The following is a 16,188-nucleotide window of genomic DNA, read 5'->3' on the forward strand; positions in this document are numbered from 1 at the left end:
GCCAAGGGTTTTATATTTTTAATTTTATATTCTTGGAGTTGTATGAACTTATTGTTTTTAATGAATATCTTCTTTTATTTCATGTTTAATTTCTGTGATTTTAAATATGAAGTTTATACAACTGTTCTTCATGATCATTGAAGTAAAAATAAGATAGTTCATGCTTAAGAAAGATGCGATGTGCTGCCACCTTAGATCACAAGAGATGGTAGGTGCACCAGGATCCTTGAACTTAGGAGGGATTTTGTGCTGGAGGATGGAGCTCACTTGTTCAGTTAGGAAGACCTTTTTAGGCACATATGTCCTAGATTTTCGTTTCTGGGTACAAAGGTCTTTGAGAAATTTGGCATACGATAGAACTTGTTTTATGGCATCAAGGAGAGGGAGGTTGATTTTGACTTGTTTGAATACCTCCATTATTTCTTCCAACGAAGTTCCTTTCTTGCTAAAGAAAGAAGGTGCATTCAGACACTGAGGGAAAGGAGCCTTCGGTGTAAAAGGTATGGTTGATACTGGGTTTGATGGCGACATAGAGGAGTTTGGGATCTCTTTAGGCATAGTCATACTCCTATCTTCATTTTCCTTATGTTCTTTTTCTCCAACTTTATTGTCCACTACACGTCCACTTCTTAAGGTAGTCATGGCATTAGCTTATTCATGGTGAACATCATTCGGGTGAGTCTCTTGAGCCATGTACTGCCCTCTCGGGTTACTCACCGGTTGACTTGGAAGCTTGCCTTCCTCTCTTTTATTTAGTGCACTTGCTAGCTGCCCTAGCTGGGTTTCTAATTTGGCAATAGACTGGGTATGGGAGTGCAACAATTGTGTATTGGCTTCGAGTCCTTGAAGGGCAGTCAAAATTTTTTGCTCAAAAGCCACATCTCTTTGGGGTGCCGGAGGAGGGACATGTTGAAATTGTGAATAGTGAGTAGGAGGACGGTTCGGATGAACATTCTGGAACGGTTGGAAGTTTTGGGAATAAGGCTGGGACGTATTGAAAGTCTGCTGCTTTCAAGAGAAATTTGAATGGTTGCGCCACCCCGGGTTATAAGTGTTAGAATACGGATCATTACCCCGTCGGGATTGTGCTTGGGCAGCATTAACTTGTTCTTGCACAAATTCAGAAAATTGAGCTGCCGAAGGGCATTCATGAATAGGGTGAGACGGGCTAGAACAAAGAGCACAAACTTGTGCTTGGGGAAAGTTTGGAAGCTGTTCTCTAGACATTAGCTGGTCCAACTTGCGGGATAGTGCATCTACTTTGTCAGATAGACCTATGGACTAGCTAACTTCATATATGGTTCCTTTTCTTTGAGAACTCGGGGGTGCTTGATGAGCGGAGGAAGCATGGTGAATGAAATTTTCATTAAGGTTTTCAAACAATTGCCATGCCTCATGGTCACTTTTAAGCATGAAAGTTCCCCCGCATGCGGCATCGATCATCTAACGATTTTGTTCAGTCAATCCGTCATAGAAACATTGCACTAGCTACCATTTAGGTATTTGATGATGCGGGCATTTTCGGAGTAAATCTCTAAATTTTTCCCAAGTTTCATGAAATTCTTCTCCGTCAGATTGGGAGAAGCTCGTGATAGCACGCCTAAATTGGTTTGTTCTTCCTATGAAAAAATATTTTTTTATAAATTCATATTGCATTTGGGCCTATGAAAGAATGGAATTAGCTTCCAATGAATGGAGCCACTGCTTATCTCTATCCTTAAGGGAAAAAGGGAACAACCTAAGTTTCAGAGCATCATCAGTGAAGTTCTGAATTTTGACAGTGCTGCAGATCTCAAGAAACTCATCTAAATATTTGTATGGGTCTTCATTGTTAAGTCCATAAAAAGAGGGAAGCATTTGAATGACACTAGACTTAATTTCAAATTGTACAGCAACAGTGGTATCAGGTAATCGAATACAGGATGGAGAGATATAAATGGAAGGAGTGAAGTACTCCTTTAGCAGTTTGGGTTGTTCTTCAGCCATCTCGATAGGTGGAGCAGATTCTATGGTTCTATAGGTGCGGATTTTGGCTCGAAAGGCCCTAATAGAACGCTCTATTTTAGAATCAAAAGGTACTAATTCAGGAGATATGGAACAACACCCTAGCATACACTAAAGCTTGTTGGATCAGTCAAGTACAGTCAAGCATGCATTAAAGGAAAAACACATCAAATCCTTGTATTTATCCTAAAATTACTAGACAGCTCCTAACTGGTTTGAAGAGGGCACCTAAGCCTCCAATCCGGTCTAATGAACTGAGTTGACCAGGTAAGCTCCCAGGTAAGTGGAAGGGTCACGATGTGTTGCAAAGGTCCCACTTAAAAATCACTTACCTCGAACAGATGAACTGTCTCCCTTGGGACAAAGCTTGCCTAGACATCAACTGAGCCACAGAGCGAAATTGGTGCAACTTTCGGTGATCTTCGTCCTATTGAGCTCGAATGTCCCTAGGAGCCAACGTCTAATTGATTTTAATTAAAGTGATAGCTATGTGCGAATTGGTTCACCTAACTTGGGCAAGAATCTGGTAATAAAATCCAGTTCTTATCTTGTTGGGGTGATTGCCCTTACTGTATGCGGATTAATTGGTGTATGTGTATCAGACATGCATTCACACTTTTACTGAAATTAAAATCAAACAATCACCACAATATTTTAAGCAAACTGGAAATCAATTTAAATAAGAAAGGTTTAGAGGTTACCAAAGGAATTTTTCCCAGCAAATTTTTTTTTAAAGCAAACCTCTACAGCATTTTTTTTCCAGTAGTTCCCTTTTGATCGTCCCAAATTTCTTCTTCGATTTCTGATCAAATAATGCAAAGAGAAAAATCAAGAATTAGTAAGAGAGAAAAAGGAGATAAGTAAAGTAAAAATAGAAAATATTTTTATTTTATTTTAGATATATATACATATTTTTTTTAAAAAAGAGTTTTTTTAAGATAAAAGAAAAACAACTATGCTAGCAATCTCCGGCAACGGCGCCAAAAATTGATAGTCAACTTTAAAGACCACGCAATAGCACGTATCTAGTAGAATAGTGATTACGGGTATCGATCTACAGGGATTGGGGTACAGTTGTTTTCTTAAAAAAATATTTTAAAAAAAAATTTGTGAAGAAAATTAAACTAAGAAATTTAATAAAAAAATATAATTAAAAGGATATCAGTTGAGAGAACCTAGGGCAAGGAATTCACCACTAACATCGGAACAAGGGTTATTTGTTATGTATTTCATTCTTGGATCATTATGCAAATTGGCTACAAGCCTAATAAGCATTCGAATAAAATTTCACAAAAGTAATTTAGGCATAATCCATCTTTAGTTAGCATGAAATATCTACCCTAATCTAAGGTGGCAGCACATCGCATCTTCCTTAAGCATGAACTATCTTATTTTTACTTCAATGATCATGAAGAACAGTTGTATAAACTTCATATTTAAAATCACAGAAATTAAATATAAAATAAAAGAAGATATTCATTAAAAACAATAAGTTCATACAACTCCAAGAATATAAAATTAAAAATATAAAACCCTTGGCCCTTTGTTAGGGCTGCATCCAGCCCTAGTGAAGAGATCAGCCTTCCATGGAGAATTGAACAGCCGCAGCAGTGGAGAAGGCTTTCATCGCGACCAACTCTTCTTTCTTTCTTCCTCCGGCGACTTCCATCGAAAACTCCCTCTTAGCACTTCATTATTTTTTTATATGGGAAGTTATTCCCGAAATGCCCCAAAGTCTTCTCTCTCTCCTTTTATTCTTGTGGGAACTCCCTGAGAAGAGCCAAGCTTCTTCTTCTCCCTCCTATTTCTGTGGGAACTTCGTCTGGGAGCCCAAGCTTACTTTTCGAAGATGAGAGGTCTCCTCCTTTTGTAGCCTCACCAGTCCGCCCACCCCTCCATTTATTGGCTGGAGGATTTGATCTTCCAAGTGAGAAGATAACGGCGAGATGCGTAGAAGATCTGATCCGGATGCAGGGGACACCGAAGAGGAAGTTGAAGCGTGAGCGTGGGATAAGGATGCAAGGCTGGTTCGGATTCATGAGCTGTTTTGTTCTGTTTCCATGAAGTCTGAGAAGCTTGGGTTGGGCGCATGCAAAAGCTTGGGTTTGCTAGGAGGGAGTGATCCTGAAGCGAGGGAATATCGGAATGCACGCAGAAAGAAGTTTGATCCGATCCGTGAGTGCAGGGAAGAAGCTTGGATGAACACGAACGGGATTGAACGTAAAACAGGGGAAGATGCAGGACGTGGCAGACTCGGGATGTTCCATGGGATCAAGCAGGAAGATGGGATTTAAGTTTATCCCGTGAAGATGGAAGCAATCCGAACGGGATAAGCGTGGGATCTAGCGGAAGAATTGGAAGATGATCAACGTGGATGTGATTCCGAGGGAGAAGGAAGATGCTGGGAACAAACATGGATGGGATGGAGTTTGGATTTGGAAGTTGGGAGGAAATGAACACTGGGAATAGGGGATAAGCTTGGACGTTGTTGAGAGCTTATCCTGGAGATGAGAACTGGGAGATGTGATCTGAGAAGCTTGGGAATCCGACTGAGATGCGGCTGGGAGGATATCTTGCTGGATTGCGGAAGATGGATGGAGTTCATCCGGAATGACGTGGAAAATAGGGGATTCGAAAGAAGATTGATTCGTGGGAGAAAAAGGTTATCCGGAAGAGGATGAGAGCTGATCCGGAAGCTGTCCATGGGATAGAGATGAATCGTATGAGAATTGGCCTGGGAGGAAATTAGGATTGCGGACGATGTCGATGGAATCTGGGAGAAGGTGACATGGAAGATGAACACGGAATGGATGTGCATGGCTGGGAGGATGATGCTGGATGCGAAGAAGACGCGTACGGGGCTGAGAGGACTTGTGGACACCTTGCAGACCACTGGAATTGGAGCTAATCCGGGCTGGCCATGAGATATTCGGATGCAGGAAGGATCACGAATGCAAGCTTGTATGATGACGTGGACGGTTGGGAATGAGCTCTATTTTGAGTATCAGGTGGATTACGTGGAAGATAGGACTTGCATGATGACGTGGGATGGACTTAGCAAGGAGTGAACAGGAGAGTTTGAGCTCAATAGATTTGGGTTCAGGGCTCATCCCAAATAAGTTTAACTCGACCTGCATTCATTAAGCTTAATCAGTAAATAAGTAAAACTCGAATAATTTATTAAAATTTAATGATGAAGGTAATACATTTTTTAGTTGAATTTACAAAATATGTGAATTAAAATAATAATAAGTGCTATGAATAAGATATTAATTTATGCATTATTTAGCACTTATCAGTAGCCAATTTGCATGTTAATCCAAGAATAAATTAAAATATAATTAATACTTGTTCGTATGTTAGTGGTGAATTTCTTGCCCTAGGTTCTTTTATTCATATCAATTTTAATTGCATTTCTCTTAAATTATTTAGTTCAATAGTCTTCACAAACTCTCTTTTCAAATATTTTTAAGAAAACAATTGTACCCCAATCCCTGTGAATCGATATCCGTAATCACTATCCTACTCGATACGTGCTATTGCGTGGTCTTTAAAATTGACTATCACATGGTTCAATTAAATCCTAATTGGATTAGGATTTGAAGGGAAATAGGTGCACCCAATCCTCTTTGGAAGAGGATTGGATCCCTTGGTATTAGACCCCACGCCCCACTTAATTAGATTAAGTGGGGGCGTGCGGGATGTGGCATGAGGAGGGAGGGGCGTACACCCCTCCCTTAACTGAAATCACAAGGAAAAGAGGAGAGGCGTACACCCCTCCTCTTGGTTCCAAAGTGATAAGGATGGAGCTCCTAAAAATTAGGAGCTCCACATGCTATAAAAGGGGAGGCACAACCCTAGGTTTTGCAAGGATTTTTTCAGCCGTGAGCCCCCCCTTTTCTTTCCCCTTGAGTCGTGGACATCCTCCTCTCCTCTTCCTCTTGGGTTTCAGCCATTAACAAAGGAAGGAAGAGAGGCGTGTGGGCTTGTATCCTCCTTCTTCTTCCACCGCAAACAAAAGGCTGCAATTGTTTGCATCCTTTTGTTCTTCCTTCTTTCTCCTATTCTTCTTCCTCTAGAGGGAGCAATCAAGGAGTTGTTTGCTGCAAGGAGAAAGGATTTCATCCGTCAAAGTTATCTCTGCAATGGAGCTAGCACCCCGGGGAGATTCAAAGGCTTCGATCGGTCCTCTGCCTCGTATGGATACCCGTAGAGGCCGGACTTGTGTGCGGCTTCAAGCGAACCTTTATCAAATACCACGATCATCAGTTTGCGGTGATCATCTACCCGCACAAGATGAAGATCTGATCTTCCTAATGATGTAAAAAGTATTTAATCTTAATCTATCTACGAACGGCGGTTTTTAAATAAGTTCATGCGATGAACGGGATCTCGCGCATGCCTTCCGCTGCGTTCAGAATTTTTCTGCGTCGTGCGAGGGATTCCAATAGACCATACATGGCATACTCACTAGTAGTGAGTAGATACCAGTCTGATCTAGATAGCAACCACTGAAAGGTTGTAAAAATCATCTTTTTGTATTTGAGAAATACTAAGGACCAGTGGCTTGTTTACGGTGATTCTGACTTGAAACTTGAGGGATATACTGATTCCAGTTTTCAATCAGATCGAGATGACAGCAAGAGCATGTCAAGCTATATCTTTACTCTTAAGGATGGTGCTATTTGTTGGAAGAGTTCTAAGCAGCACACAGTGGCAGATTCTACATGCGAAGCAGAATATATCGCAGCATCTAATGCCGCCAAGAAAGCTGTATGGTTGCGCAAGTTCATCACCGAGCTTGGAGTGGCACTCTCCATTGATGGTCCAATTCCTATATTTTGTGATAACACTGGAGCCATAGCTCAAGCAAAGGAACCTAAAGCACATCAGCGGACCAAGCATATTCTGTATCACTATCACCTGGTTTGGGAGATTATAGAACGAGGTGACATTGATCTTCAGAAGATTGATACAGAAGAAAATCTGGCTGACCCATTTACTAAAGTCCTCGGCATCAAAGAGTTCAACGAATATAAGTCGAAGATGGGTATACGATACTGTGCCGATTGGCTTTAGACTAAGTGGGAGTTGTTAGAATTTGTATCCTAAAAGTCAATCATCAGCATATTGATGATTGAATTTATAAATCAATTGATAAATTAATAAAGTGTTATTTGGCATTATTCATTATTGTACAGCTTTAATGAACTCTTATATGATGAAGTCCCTAGGACTCCTTTTGTGATAAAGAAGAATTTATCAGTGAGTCCTTAACTTGTTCGCGACCAAATGATATACTATTACTAGGACGACAGCATTATCGAGATTAGATCGTTGTGTAACATATACGTTGGTTGTCCTCTTAACCAAAAAGTGTAGAGACACTGATATATCACACAGATGAAGTATAGGAGTACACTTCACTGAACATGACCAATTCTAGAATGCTCTACTGTCAAGAGACATTCCGAATGGATATGGGTATAAGTATCCCTCAGACCTGAGATCACCATAGTGATTAGCAAGCAACTCACTGTACTTTGGTACCGAACTAGATGAATTTCTAATTCAGGGACGGAAGGCCACTAGGTGCAGTTAAGTACTTGCGAAGTCGGTGCGTGAGTCGAGACAGAATTTGACCCTTCTGGTGACAGGAGATAATGCCTTTGTGTTCAATTTAGCAAAATCTTGGCCAGGATAATCCTTGTGAGGAGTCACAGAATTTCTAAAGTTGAATCACATCATGGATGCACTGATTACAAAGTTGACAGAACTCTGAAGTTATTTTAGGTAATAGGAGTCATAGGGATGAATTATACGGTAACCATAGTTCAGGATTCCAGAATATTGTTTCACATATATTCGGCCTATCCGGACGTCGGGTACAATTATTAGATGGTCACATCGATTAGTACAGAAAGTTGTTTCTGTGCTACTGGCTTAGGTTCGAATCTATGGGGTCACACGCATAAAAGTTTTCTAGCTTGATCATAGTGACTGATGGATGATTAAGAATCATCCGGAGATAATTTGGTCAAATCGATTGACAAATTACCCTAAGCAAAAGTTGCATTAAAATAATTAAAGAATTATTGGAGGAATGATTGGCAATTAGATTGCTAATTAACTCAATTTGATTGAGTGATTGAGCTTAGGTTGAGCCAAATTAAATTAGATTCGATTTGGAACATGATGGGGTTTGACCTTATCGGATTGGGCCCAACCCAAATGGATTGGACTTGACCCAATTGGTTTGGGTTTGATCCGAGGTCCTTATCTGATAAGGATTCTAAGTTCAAAAGTTTGAAATTTGAAAAAGAGATCAATTCCTAACAATTTAGGAACCCATCTTTCCTTCTTGGTGAAGGAATTGACACATCACTTTCCCTTGATGCATGGCGCTCTTATCTATTTTTAGTCAATTGTTGGCATAAAGGAAAGAGGATGCATGGGCTTTAAAAATGGCGCCTACAAATATTCTAATCAGATTAAAATGAATCCCTTAAAGTAAGGGATCAAATGACACTTGTCATCATCTTGTGTCTAGCGCCATATGATAGGATTTATCCTAATTAGATTAGGATCTAATCTCATCAAATTAATGGCGCATGGTGACACATGGCATGCATCTAGGGTGAGGCGCCATATAAGTGAATTTATCTTAATTTGATTAAGGGGTTAATTGCTTTAAATGATGGCGTCATGACACATGGCATGATCCTATGATGAGGCGCATGATTAGAGTTGACCTTATCAAGGGATAAGATTCATCCCTTGAGATTTTATTTGTATCATGAAAGGTATATCCTTTAATGCGCCAAATAATAAAAGGAGAGGAGGAGGAGGCGTGGAATAGGAATGGAATGATTTCAATCATATTAATTTTGTTCCTTAACACACGCCAACACCTCATCACCCTCTCCCTCCAACGCCTAGAAAAAGCAGGATTCTTCCTTAAGGGAAGAATAAAGCAATCTGATTTTGTGAAAATCAGAGAGCCCGTCTCCTCTTCTTCCTCATACATTCTAGTCCTTTCTCGAAGAAGTAAAAAGGTTGATCGCTTTCGAGAAAGATTGATTTCAGCCATCACAGGACATCCTCGCGAGCTAGCATTCCCGCGGATGTTGATCAGCCCAAGGCTTCACGTGGACGATCCATAGAGGCCGGACAAACTGTGCGGCTGCGAGACACAGATCCATTTGTTTCTATTTTCATAAAGGTATCTAGAGACTTATCTAGAGATAGATTTTTTGCTAGCAATTTAGTTCGGATTCAATACCCTTTCTATTTTCATAAAGGTATGAATCTAGACACTTATCTAGAGATAGATTTTTTGCTAGCATTTTAGTTCGGATTCAATACCCCGAGGGTTCATACCTTCGTTGGGACTCCTCACGGAGTAATCTCCAGAGTCTATTCGATGGACATTCGGAGATTAGTTGGATCTAAGTTATTTAAGTTCTAAACTTAAATAAGGTCTTTCATTTCCGATCTTATATTAATCATGCATTAGATTTTAGCATAATCATTTAAAAGATCCCGGCACTTTGATTATGAGTTTTTGTAGTGGTGTTTTTGAGATTTAATTTCTCTTGCATGCTAGAATTAAAATGTTTAATTCGATCTTTCCGCTGGATTTTTTTAAACATATAAGAACTACGTATGGCTTGATCCCCCTTTTGAAGGGGTACGTACGCAACCCGAATAGGTGCAGCCACCGGTTTTGAAAAAAAAAATTAAATTTCAGCATGCTGCTACTGCTAGACTGCATAGATTTCTTTCATATCAATGATTGGAAAGAGAAGGAGAAGTTTCTTCCCCTCATCTATGAAGAGACCCTTTTCAAAGAACTTTTGAAGCACCACCAAAAAAGCTCTTCCATAGAGGAATACACCACTCGGTTCCATGAGTTGACAATTTGCAGCAACCTCACAGAGATGGAGCAGCAGTCCTTGGCTCAGTATCGATCTAGGTTGAGGGACGATATCAGGAGGGAGTTGGTGATGACACGCATTTTCAGTTTGGAGGAGGCTTACCAACTCGCCATTCGAGTGGAGGTACAACTGTGACAATGATGCCCTGCACAAGCACTAATTGGGCAACAGTTTTTTGAACATAGCAGCAGCCGAGGAGTCCCTCTTCCTCGAGGTAATGCCACTATTTTTAGATCTAAAACCTTCGCTATTCGAAGTCCATCTTAGATAGAGGTGCTACATGGGGTCACCAAATAATTAATTTCTATTTTTCAAATGATATGATAGCAACATCTGGTGACACAATAAATTTCATCATGAATTGTATTAGTTGTTAATGATGTTAATTTATTGTCATAATTTTTTAAAAATATTCATAGAAATGTTTTCTCAAAATTGTGAGAAATTGGCACCATAAAAAAGGTGACAAAATTTTTCTACAAAAGGACTATAAATTTAGTAGTAAAATGTTAGCAACAAAACCATATTGTCGTCATCAAAATCACAATCATTGGTGATACTAATTTTTTTATTGTGAAAAACTGCTATAGATAATTTCTAGTTTTTGTAAATGAAACAAAAATAGATGACAAGAAATTTAAATCATCGAAAGAATAAATATTTAGTGACCCGACATATTTCATCATAAAAATTAAGAATTCTAGTTATGATAAATGTTGTCACGATACAGTAAGGGTTGCTGTAAAAAAATCCTCTCCATATGGTGAAAATTGGCACCATATGTATGGTCTAATAATTTTTATAACAAAAAGCATTTATATATAAATTCTAGTTTTTGAAAATTAGACAAGAATAGGCGACAAAAAATTTATGTCACCAAAAGCATAAATATTTAGTAACCCAAAATATTTTGTCACAAAATTTATAAATTCTTAGCGATGATAAATTTTGTCATAATATAATAAATATTGTCACAAAAAAATTTTCTTTTTTTGGTGGGAGATAGTGCGAAATATTTGTTGGTGCTATTATTTTTATCATGAAAAGCAGTTATAGATAATTTCTAACTTTTGCAAATGGAAGAAGAATAGGTAACGAAAAATTTAAGTCACCAAAAATATAAATATTTAGTGACAAACGATATTTCATCCTGAAATTTATGAATATTTAATGATGACAAGTTTTTCGATGAACAATAGAGTGAATGTTTTCGCAAAAAAAATTTCCTCCATCTGATAAGAATTAGCAGTAAATATTTATTGACGATATTATATTTGTCATGACAAGTTTTCATACATAATTTCTAACTATTGTAAACAAAATAAAAATAGATAACAAGAAATTCAAGTTACAAAAAATATAAATATTTAGTAACCCAATATATTTCACCATGAAATTTATGAATATTTAGTGACAATAAATTCTATCACAATATAGTAAACATTGTCATAAAAAAATTTTCTCCATGTGATGGGAATTGGTGCCAGATATTTAGCGACATAATTTTCCAACAAAAATAATTTTTGTCACAAAAGAAACTACTAATTGTAGTAGAATGATGAAAGCTAATTTTTGTCATCTAAGTTATACTTTTGTTGATGAAATTTCTTTGTCATCAAAATTTTGTTTCTTTTGTTTAGAGACTTCATGATGGATTGGTGTGAAATAAGAGATAGTTATGATTGAGAGAAAGTGTCAAAATCTCCACACCTTGATCACACCGTCCACCATGCACTGCGATTGCAATATATGGCAAAATAAATCGTGATTTCCATTTGTAAATCCCTGGCAAGTAGACCTTATGCCTTTTTCTTGGACTGTTTTTCTTCCATACCACATCTGATGGAAGACCCTTGTAAATCTTACGTCACGGATCTCTTTCCGTCTAGAAGTGACAAGGTTCTCATAGGACAATGGAATTATATATGGAGGAAAGAAGACAAGGGGAGGCATTGTCTTCATCAAGTTGTCTTGGAAACTATATTATATATCAACATGTTTTTGTTGATAACAGATCGACCTAATCCATTTTAAATCTAGATAAACATATGGGATTTAATACTATAACTGAACTGGGTCGATGCCTAGTCTGATTCGGTACCGGTTCGGATCGGATCAAACCGATATTGAACCGGTCTAAAAATGCCACCACGCGCGCTGTGGCAAATCGGACTCGGTGCGAATCGACTAGTTCACACTGAGTTCTGGCTGAATTGGACGGAATTGGACCGGTTCCATTCGGTTCGTTCTTGTACCAACCGGCTCCGGCCCTATGGGATTGGAACGGTTTTATATGTCCGAACCGACCCGATTTTTGATCAGGTTTACTTGGTTTGGCCTAAAACGGGCGGTATGGCCCGGTTTGGCTAGTTCCGTCCAATTCACTGTTGTACCGGCCGGTTCCAGCCCTATGGAGCCGGAATAGTTTTATATGCTCGAACTGATCCGATCTCTGGCTAGGTTGGCCTGGTCTGATCTGAAACGGATGGCATAGCCCAGTTTAGCCGAAATCGGAGGTACTTCCGATTCCGCATTTCTTAACGATAAGTACTGGTCAAAATATTTTTAATATATTACAGCAATGAAGAAAGCTTCTGTCATCGGCGGTTAAAATCAAATATAGACTTCCGGCCTTGCAATGCCATCACTACGTCACATCCAACAGTCTGCACACTTGACCTGGACAATTATGAATATTAGAGTCAATGAGTTCATAAAACCCCTTTATCCCTTACCAAACGAAAGAAGATCAAAATGCCCAAGAAACTGTTCGAGGATTCCAGCACACCAATATTGAAAATTTTACCCCCGGTATGGCTACCAAGGAATTCATTCTTCTAACAATGAAGGAGCGAGTTGCCTACTCAAATTTCAAACACACAGTGCTTTGACAGAAACAACCCTCAGGAAGAGAGATTTTTAGGCAGATCGGGCCAATGATCACTCGCCACATGTACCATGAATTGTCATCCTGTTTTGATCTTGAAGAGTCTAAATACGTGATGATAATTCATGGGATATATGTCGGCCGACCGTTGGCCCGATCTTTAGTCAAAAGAAACCATACGTTTAGAACTCTATAAACTGACGGAACTCAAAAAAACAAAAATCAAACTCCAACAAGTGCCTCAAAGTTTCACACACCACTGTAAATCCATCGCAAGTTTCTCTTTGTCAATGCACGTGCTAGAACAGGAAATTCACAATTAATGGCAAGCCTCCCTAAACCACATGCATCTACCTTCCTCTCCACCTCCCGTAACTCCTCTGCATGCTCCTTCTATAGACAGACCTTCTTATTACTTCGAGGAACAAAAATAACAACTTTTTGATTACCAAAATAAAAAATGAATAATTTTCCCTTTATTTTTTTTCTCTTTTCCATAGCTTCCGGTTGACATCGACGTACGCCTTGCAAATGGTGTAAAACTACAAGCTTATGTGCCCTTCTCATCACAATATCTTTTTGCATATATTTTCCGTGTTACATCTTTAGTCAAACAGAAACTACGTTTAGAACTCTATTACCTTACGGAACTCAAGAGAATCAAACTCTAACATGTGCCTCAAAGTTTCACGCTATAAATTGATCACAAACTTCCCTTTGTTATTGCAAGTACTAGAACAAGAAATTCACAATGGCAAACCTCCTTAAACCAAATGCATCGACCTCCTCCCTCTCCACCTCCCCTAACTCCTTTGCATGCTCCTTCTATCGACAAAGGCCTCGGGTCCCTCTTTCTTCCAAGAAATCTCACCTCGATCCCAGAATCTCATGCAAAGCGAGGGATGAACATGAAAAACCCATGCACACCTCTGAGGCCACAGGATCTTTGGGGAAGCTCGACCGCCGTGATATGCTCATCGGTCTTGGTGGGCTCTACGGAGCTGCCGCCGGTCTTGGCGTCAACCGCAAGGCCCTCGGACTCCCCATTGAAGCCCCTGACATCTCCAAATGTGGCCCCGCGGACCTCCCGTCCGGCGCAATACCTACTGACTGCTGCCCACCATTCACGTCCAAAATCATCGACTTCAAGCTCCCGCCACGCTCCGACCCCCTTCGCATCCGCCCAGCCGCCCACTTAGTTGACTCAGAGTACTTGGCAAAGTATGCCAAGGCCGTGGAGCTCATGAAAGCCCTGCCGGCCGACGACCCACGTAACTTCACCCAACAGGCTAACGTTCACTGCGCCTACTGTGATGGCTCCTACGACCAGATCGGCTTCCCTGACATCGAGATCCAGGTCCACAATTCCTGGATCTTCTTCCCCTGGCACCGGTTCTACCTCTACTTCCATGAGAAAATACTCGGCAAGCTCATCGGTGACGAGACCTTCGCTCTTCCCTTCTGGAACTGGGATGCGCCCGCTGGCATGCGAATGCCTTCGATCTATACTGACCCGTCTTCGTCGCTCTATGACAAGCTTCGTGATGCCAAGCACCAGCCACCATATCTCGTCGACCTCGACTTTAATGGGCAGGACCCATCCTTCACCCAGGCCCAGCAAATCGACCACAACTTAAAGATTATGTATCGCCAAGTGATCGCCAATGGGAAGACAGCACAACTGTTCATGGGATCCCCCTACCGTGCCGGGGACCAGCCAAATCCTGGTGCAGGCTCACTCGAGAACGTGCCGCACGGCACCGTCCATTTATGGACCGGTGACAGGAACCAGCCAAATGGAGAGGATATGGGCATTCTGTACTCAGCTAGCCGCGATCCGATCTTCTATGCCCACCACTCCAACGTCGATCGCATGTGGTATGTGTGGAAGAAGCTCGGCGGGAAGCACAAGGACTTTGACGATAAGGACTGGCTTAACACCTCCTTTCTCTTCTATGACGAGAATGCTGATATCGTTCGAGTCAAAATTAAGGATTGTCTGGATATGCAGTGGCTCCGCTACACCTACCAAGATGTCGAGATCCCTTGGCTGAGAACTCGACCCACTCCCAAGGGTACGATGGCGGCAAAGAAGGGTGCGAGATCTCTACGAGCAATCACAGAGGCAAGGTTCCCGGTGACGTTGGACTCGCCAGTCAGTGCGACGGTGAGGCGGCCCAAGGTGTCGAGGAGCAGCAAGGAGAAGGAGGATGAGGAGGAGGTCCTGGTGGTCGAGGGGATCGAGTTCGACCGCGACGGGTTCATCAAGTTCGATGTGCACATTAACACGCCGGAGGAGGCGGTTGACCCTGGGTCAAGTGAGTTTGCGGGGGCCTTCGTCAGCGTGCCACACAAGCACAAGCACAGCAAGAAGGAGAAGAAGCTGATAACGGCGCTGCGTCTGGGGATAACGGAACTGCTGGAGGACCTCGGAGCGGAGGCAGACGATAGTGTGCTCGTTACGCTTGTTCCGAGGAACGGGATAGGGAAGGTGAAGGTGGGTGGGCTCCGGATTGAGTTCTTGAAATGAAGGGAACAGTCATAAAGTTGAGAAGCTTTGGCTGCTGCTGTTTTTATGTCAGTAAATAAAAGCGGCAACTGGTTTAATGTCAGTAAATAAAAGTGGCAGCCATGATTTCAGTTCAAAGGATTAGAATTATATTTGGATAGAATGCTGGTGGTGTTTGGGTCGAGAATTCGGCTGTCAATGTTGAATCATGAAAGAAGTTGATGTTCTATAGCTCTGCTTTGGAGTCTTTGATATAAATAGTTTCTGACTTTTCTATCAATTATATATGTATATAGAATATCTGCTTCTCTAAATTTAAAATTAATAATAAAAAAATTTAAAATCAAAGCTTGACTTAGTTGATTGTAGGGGTGCAAATGGATCAGGTCGGGTCGGATCATTAATGAGATGAAGCTATGATGCCTTTAGAATATACTTTCAAATATTTAATATCAGCAAAATGCCATTAAAATTAGTCTGAGATGAAGCTAGAATGCCTTTTGGAGATAGTCCAAGATGAAGTTAGAATTCCCATAGAGGTAAGCTGAAATAAAGCTAGAATTCTCCAGAGATCGGCTACATGAGGCTGGGGTAGCAGGCTATGATTCTTTGTGGGCCTCCAAGATTTTGTTTCCCATTGCATTATTAGGTTGAGGTGTTGGACTACGATCCTTTTGAAGTTGGCTTTGAGGGAGGCATGTAGTATTGTGGTCGTCTGACGTCCAATTCATTGACTTGGGTCCTTTATGCCCTTCGGCCCTTTACCCTCCCAAGCTCAAGGGTTGGATTTTTCTCCCAGAGCCTCCGTTCCTATCTTGAAGAGGTTAGGCTATTAGAGCTTAGTTCATTGG

At 40.7% G+C, this 16,188-nt stretch overlaps 1 protein-coding gene across 1 annotated transcript; it reads left to right on the forward strand.

Moving 5' to 3' along the window:
* The first annotated feature begins 13,542 nt into the window (after positions 1–13,542).
* LOC103698020 (polyphenol oxidase, chloroplastic-like) lies at positions 13,543–15,617 on the forward strand. Its single transcript, XM_008779971.5, has one exon. The coding sequence runs from the start codon at positions 13,580–13,582 to the stop codon at positions 15,356–15,358; it is 1,779 nt and encodes a 592-aa protein (XP_008778193.2). The 5' UTR covers positions 13,543–13,579; the 3' UTR covers positions 15,359–15,617.
* Positions 15,618–16,188: the final 571 nt, after the last annotated feature.

This window comes from Phoenix dactylifera, chromosome 8 (genome assembly GCF_051530095.1).
Source record: "Phoenix dactylifera cultivar Ajwa chromosome 8, Ajwa_hap1_PhDact_Kaust_v1.1, whole genome shotgun sequence".
In the NCBI taxonomy this organism is placed as follows: domain Eukaryota; kingdom Viridiplantae; phylum Streptophyta; class Magnoliopsida; order Arecales; family Arecaceae; genus Phoenix; species Phoenix dactylifera.

What these genes read in the sequence shown, in the direction of transcription:
- LOC103698020 (XM_008779971.5), top strand. Translation starts at nt 13,580, where the DNA reads ATGGCAAACCTCCTTAAACCAAATGCATCGACCTCCTCCCTCTCCACC.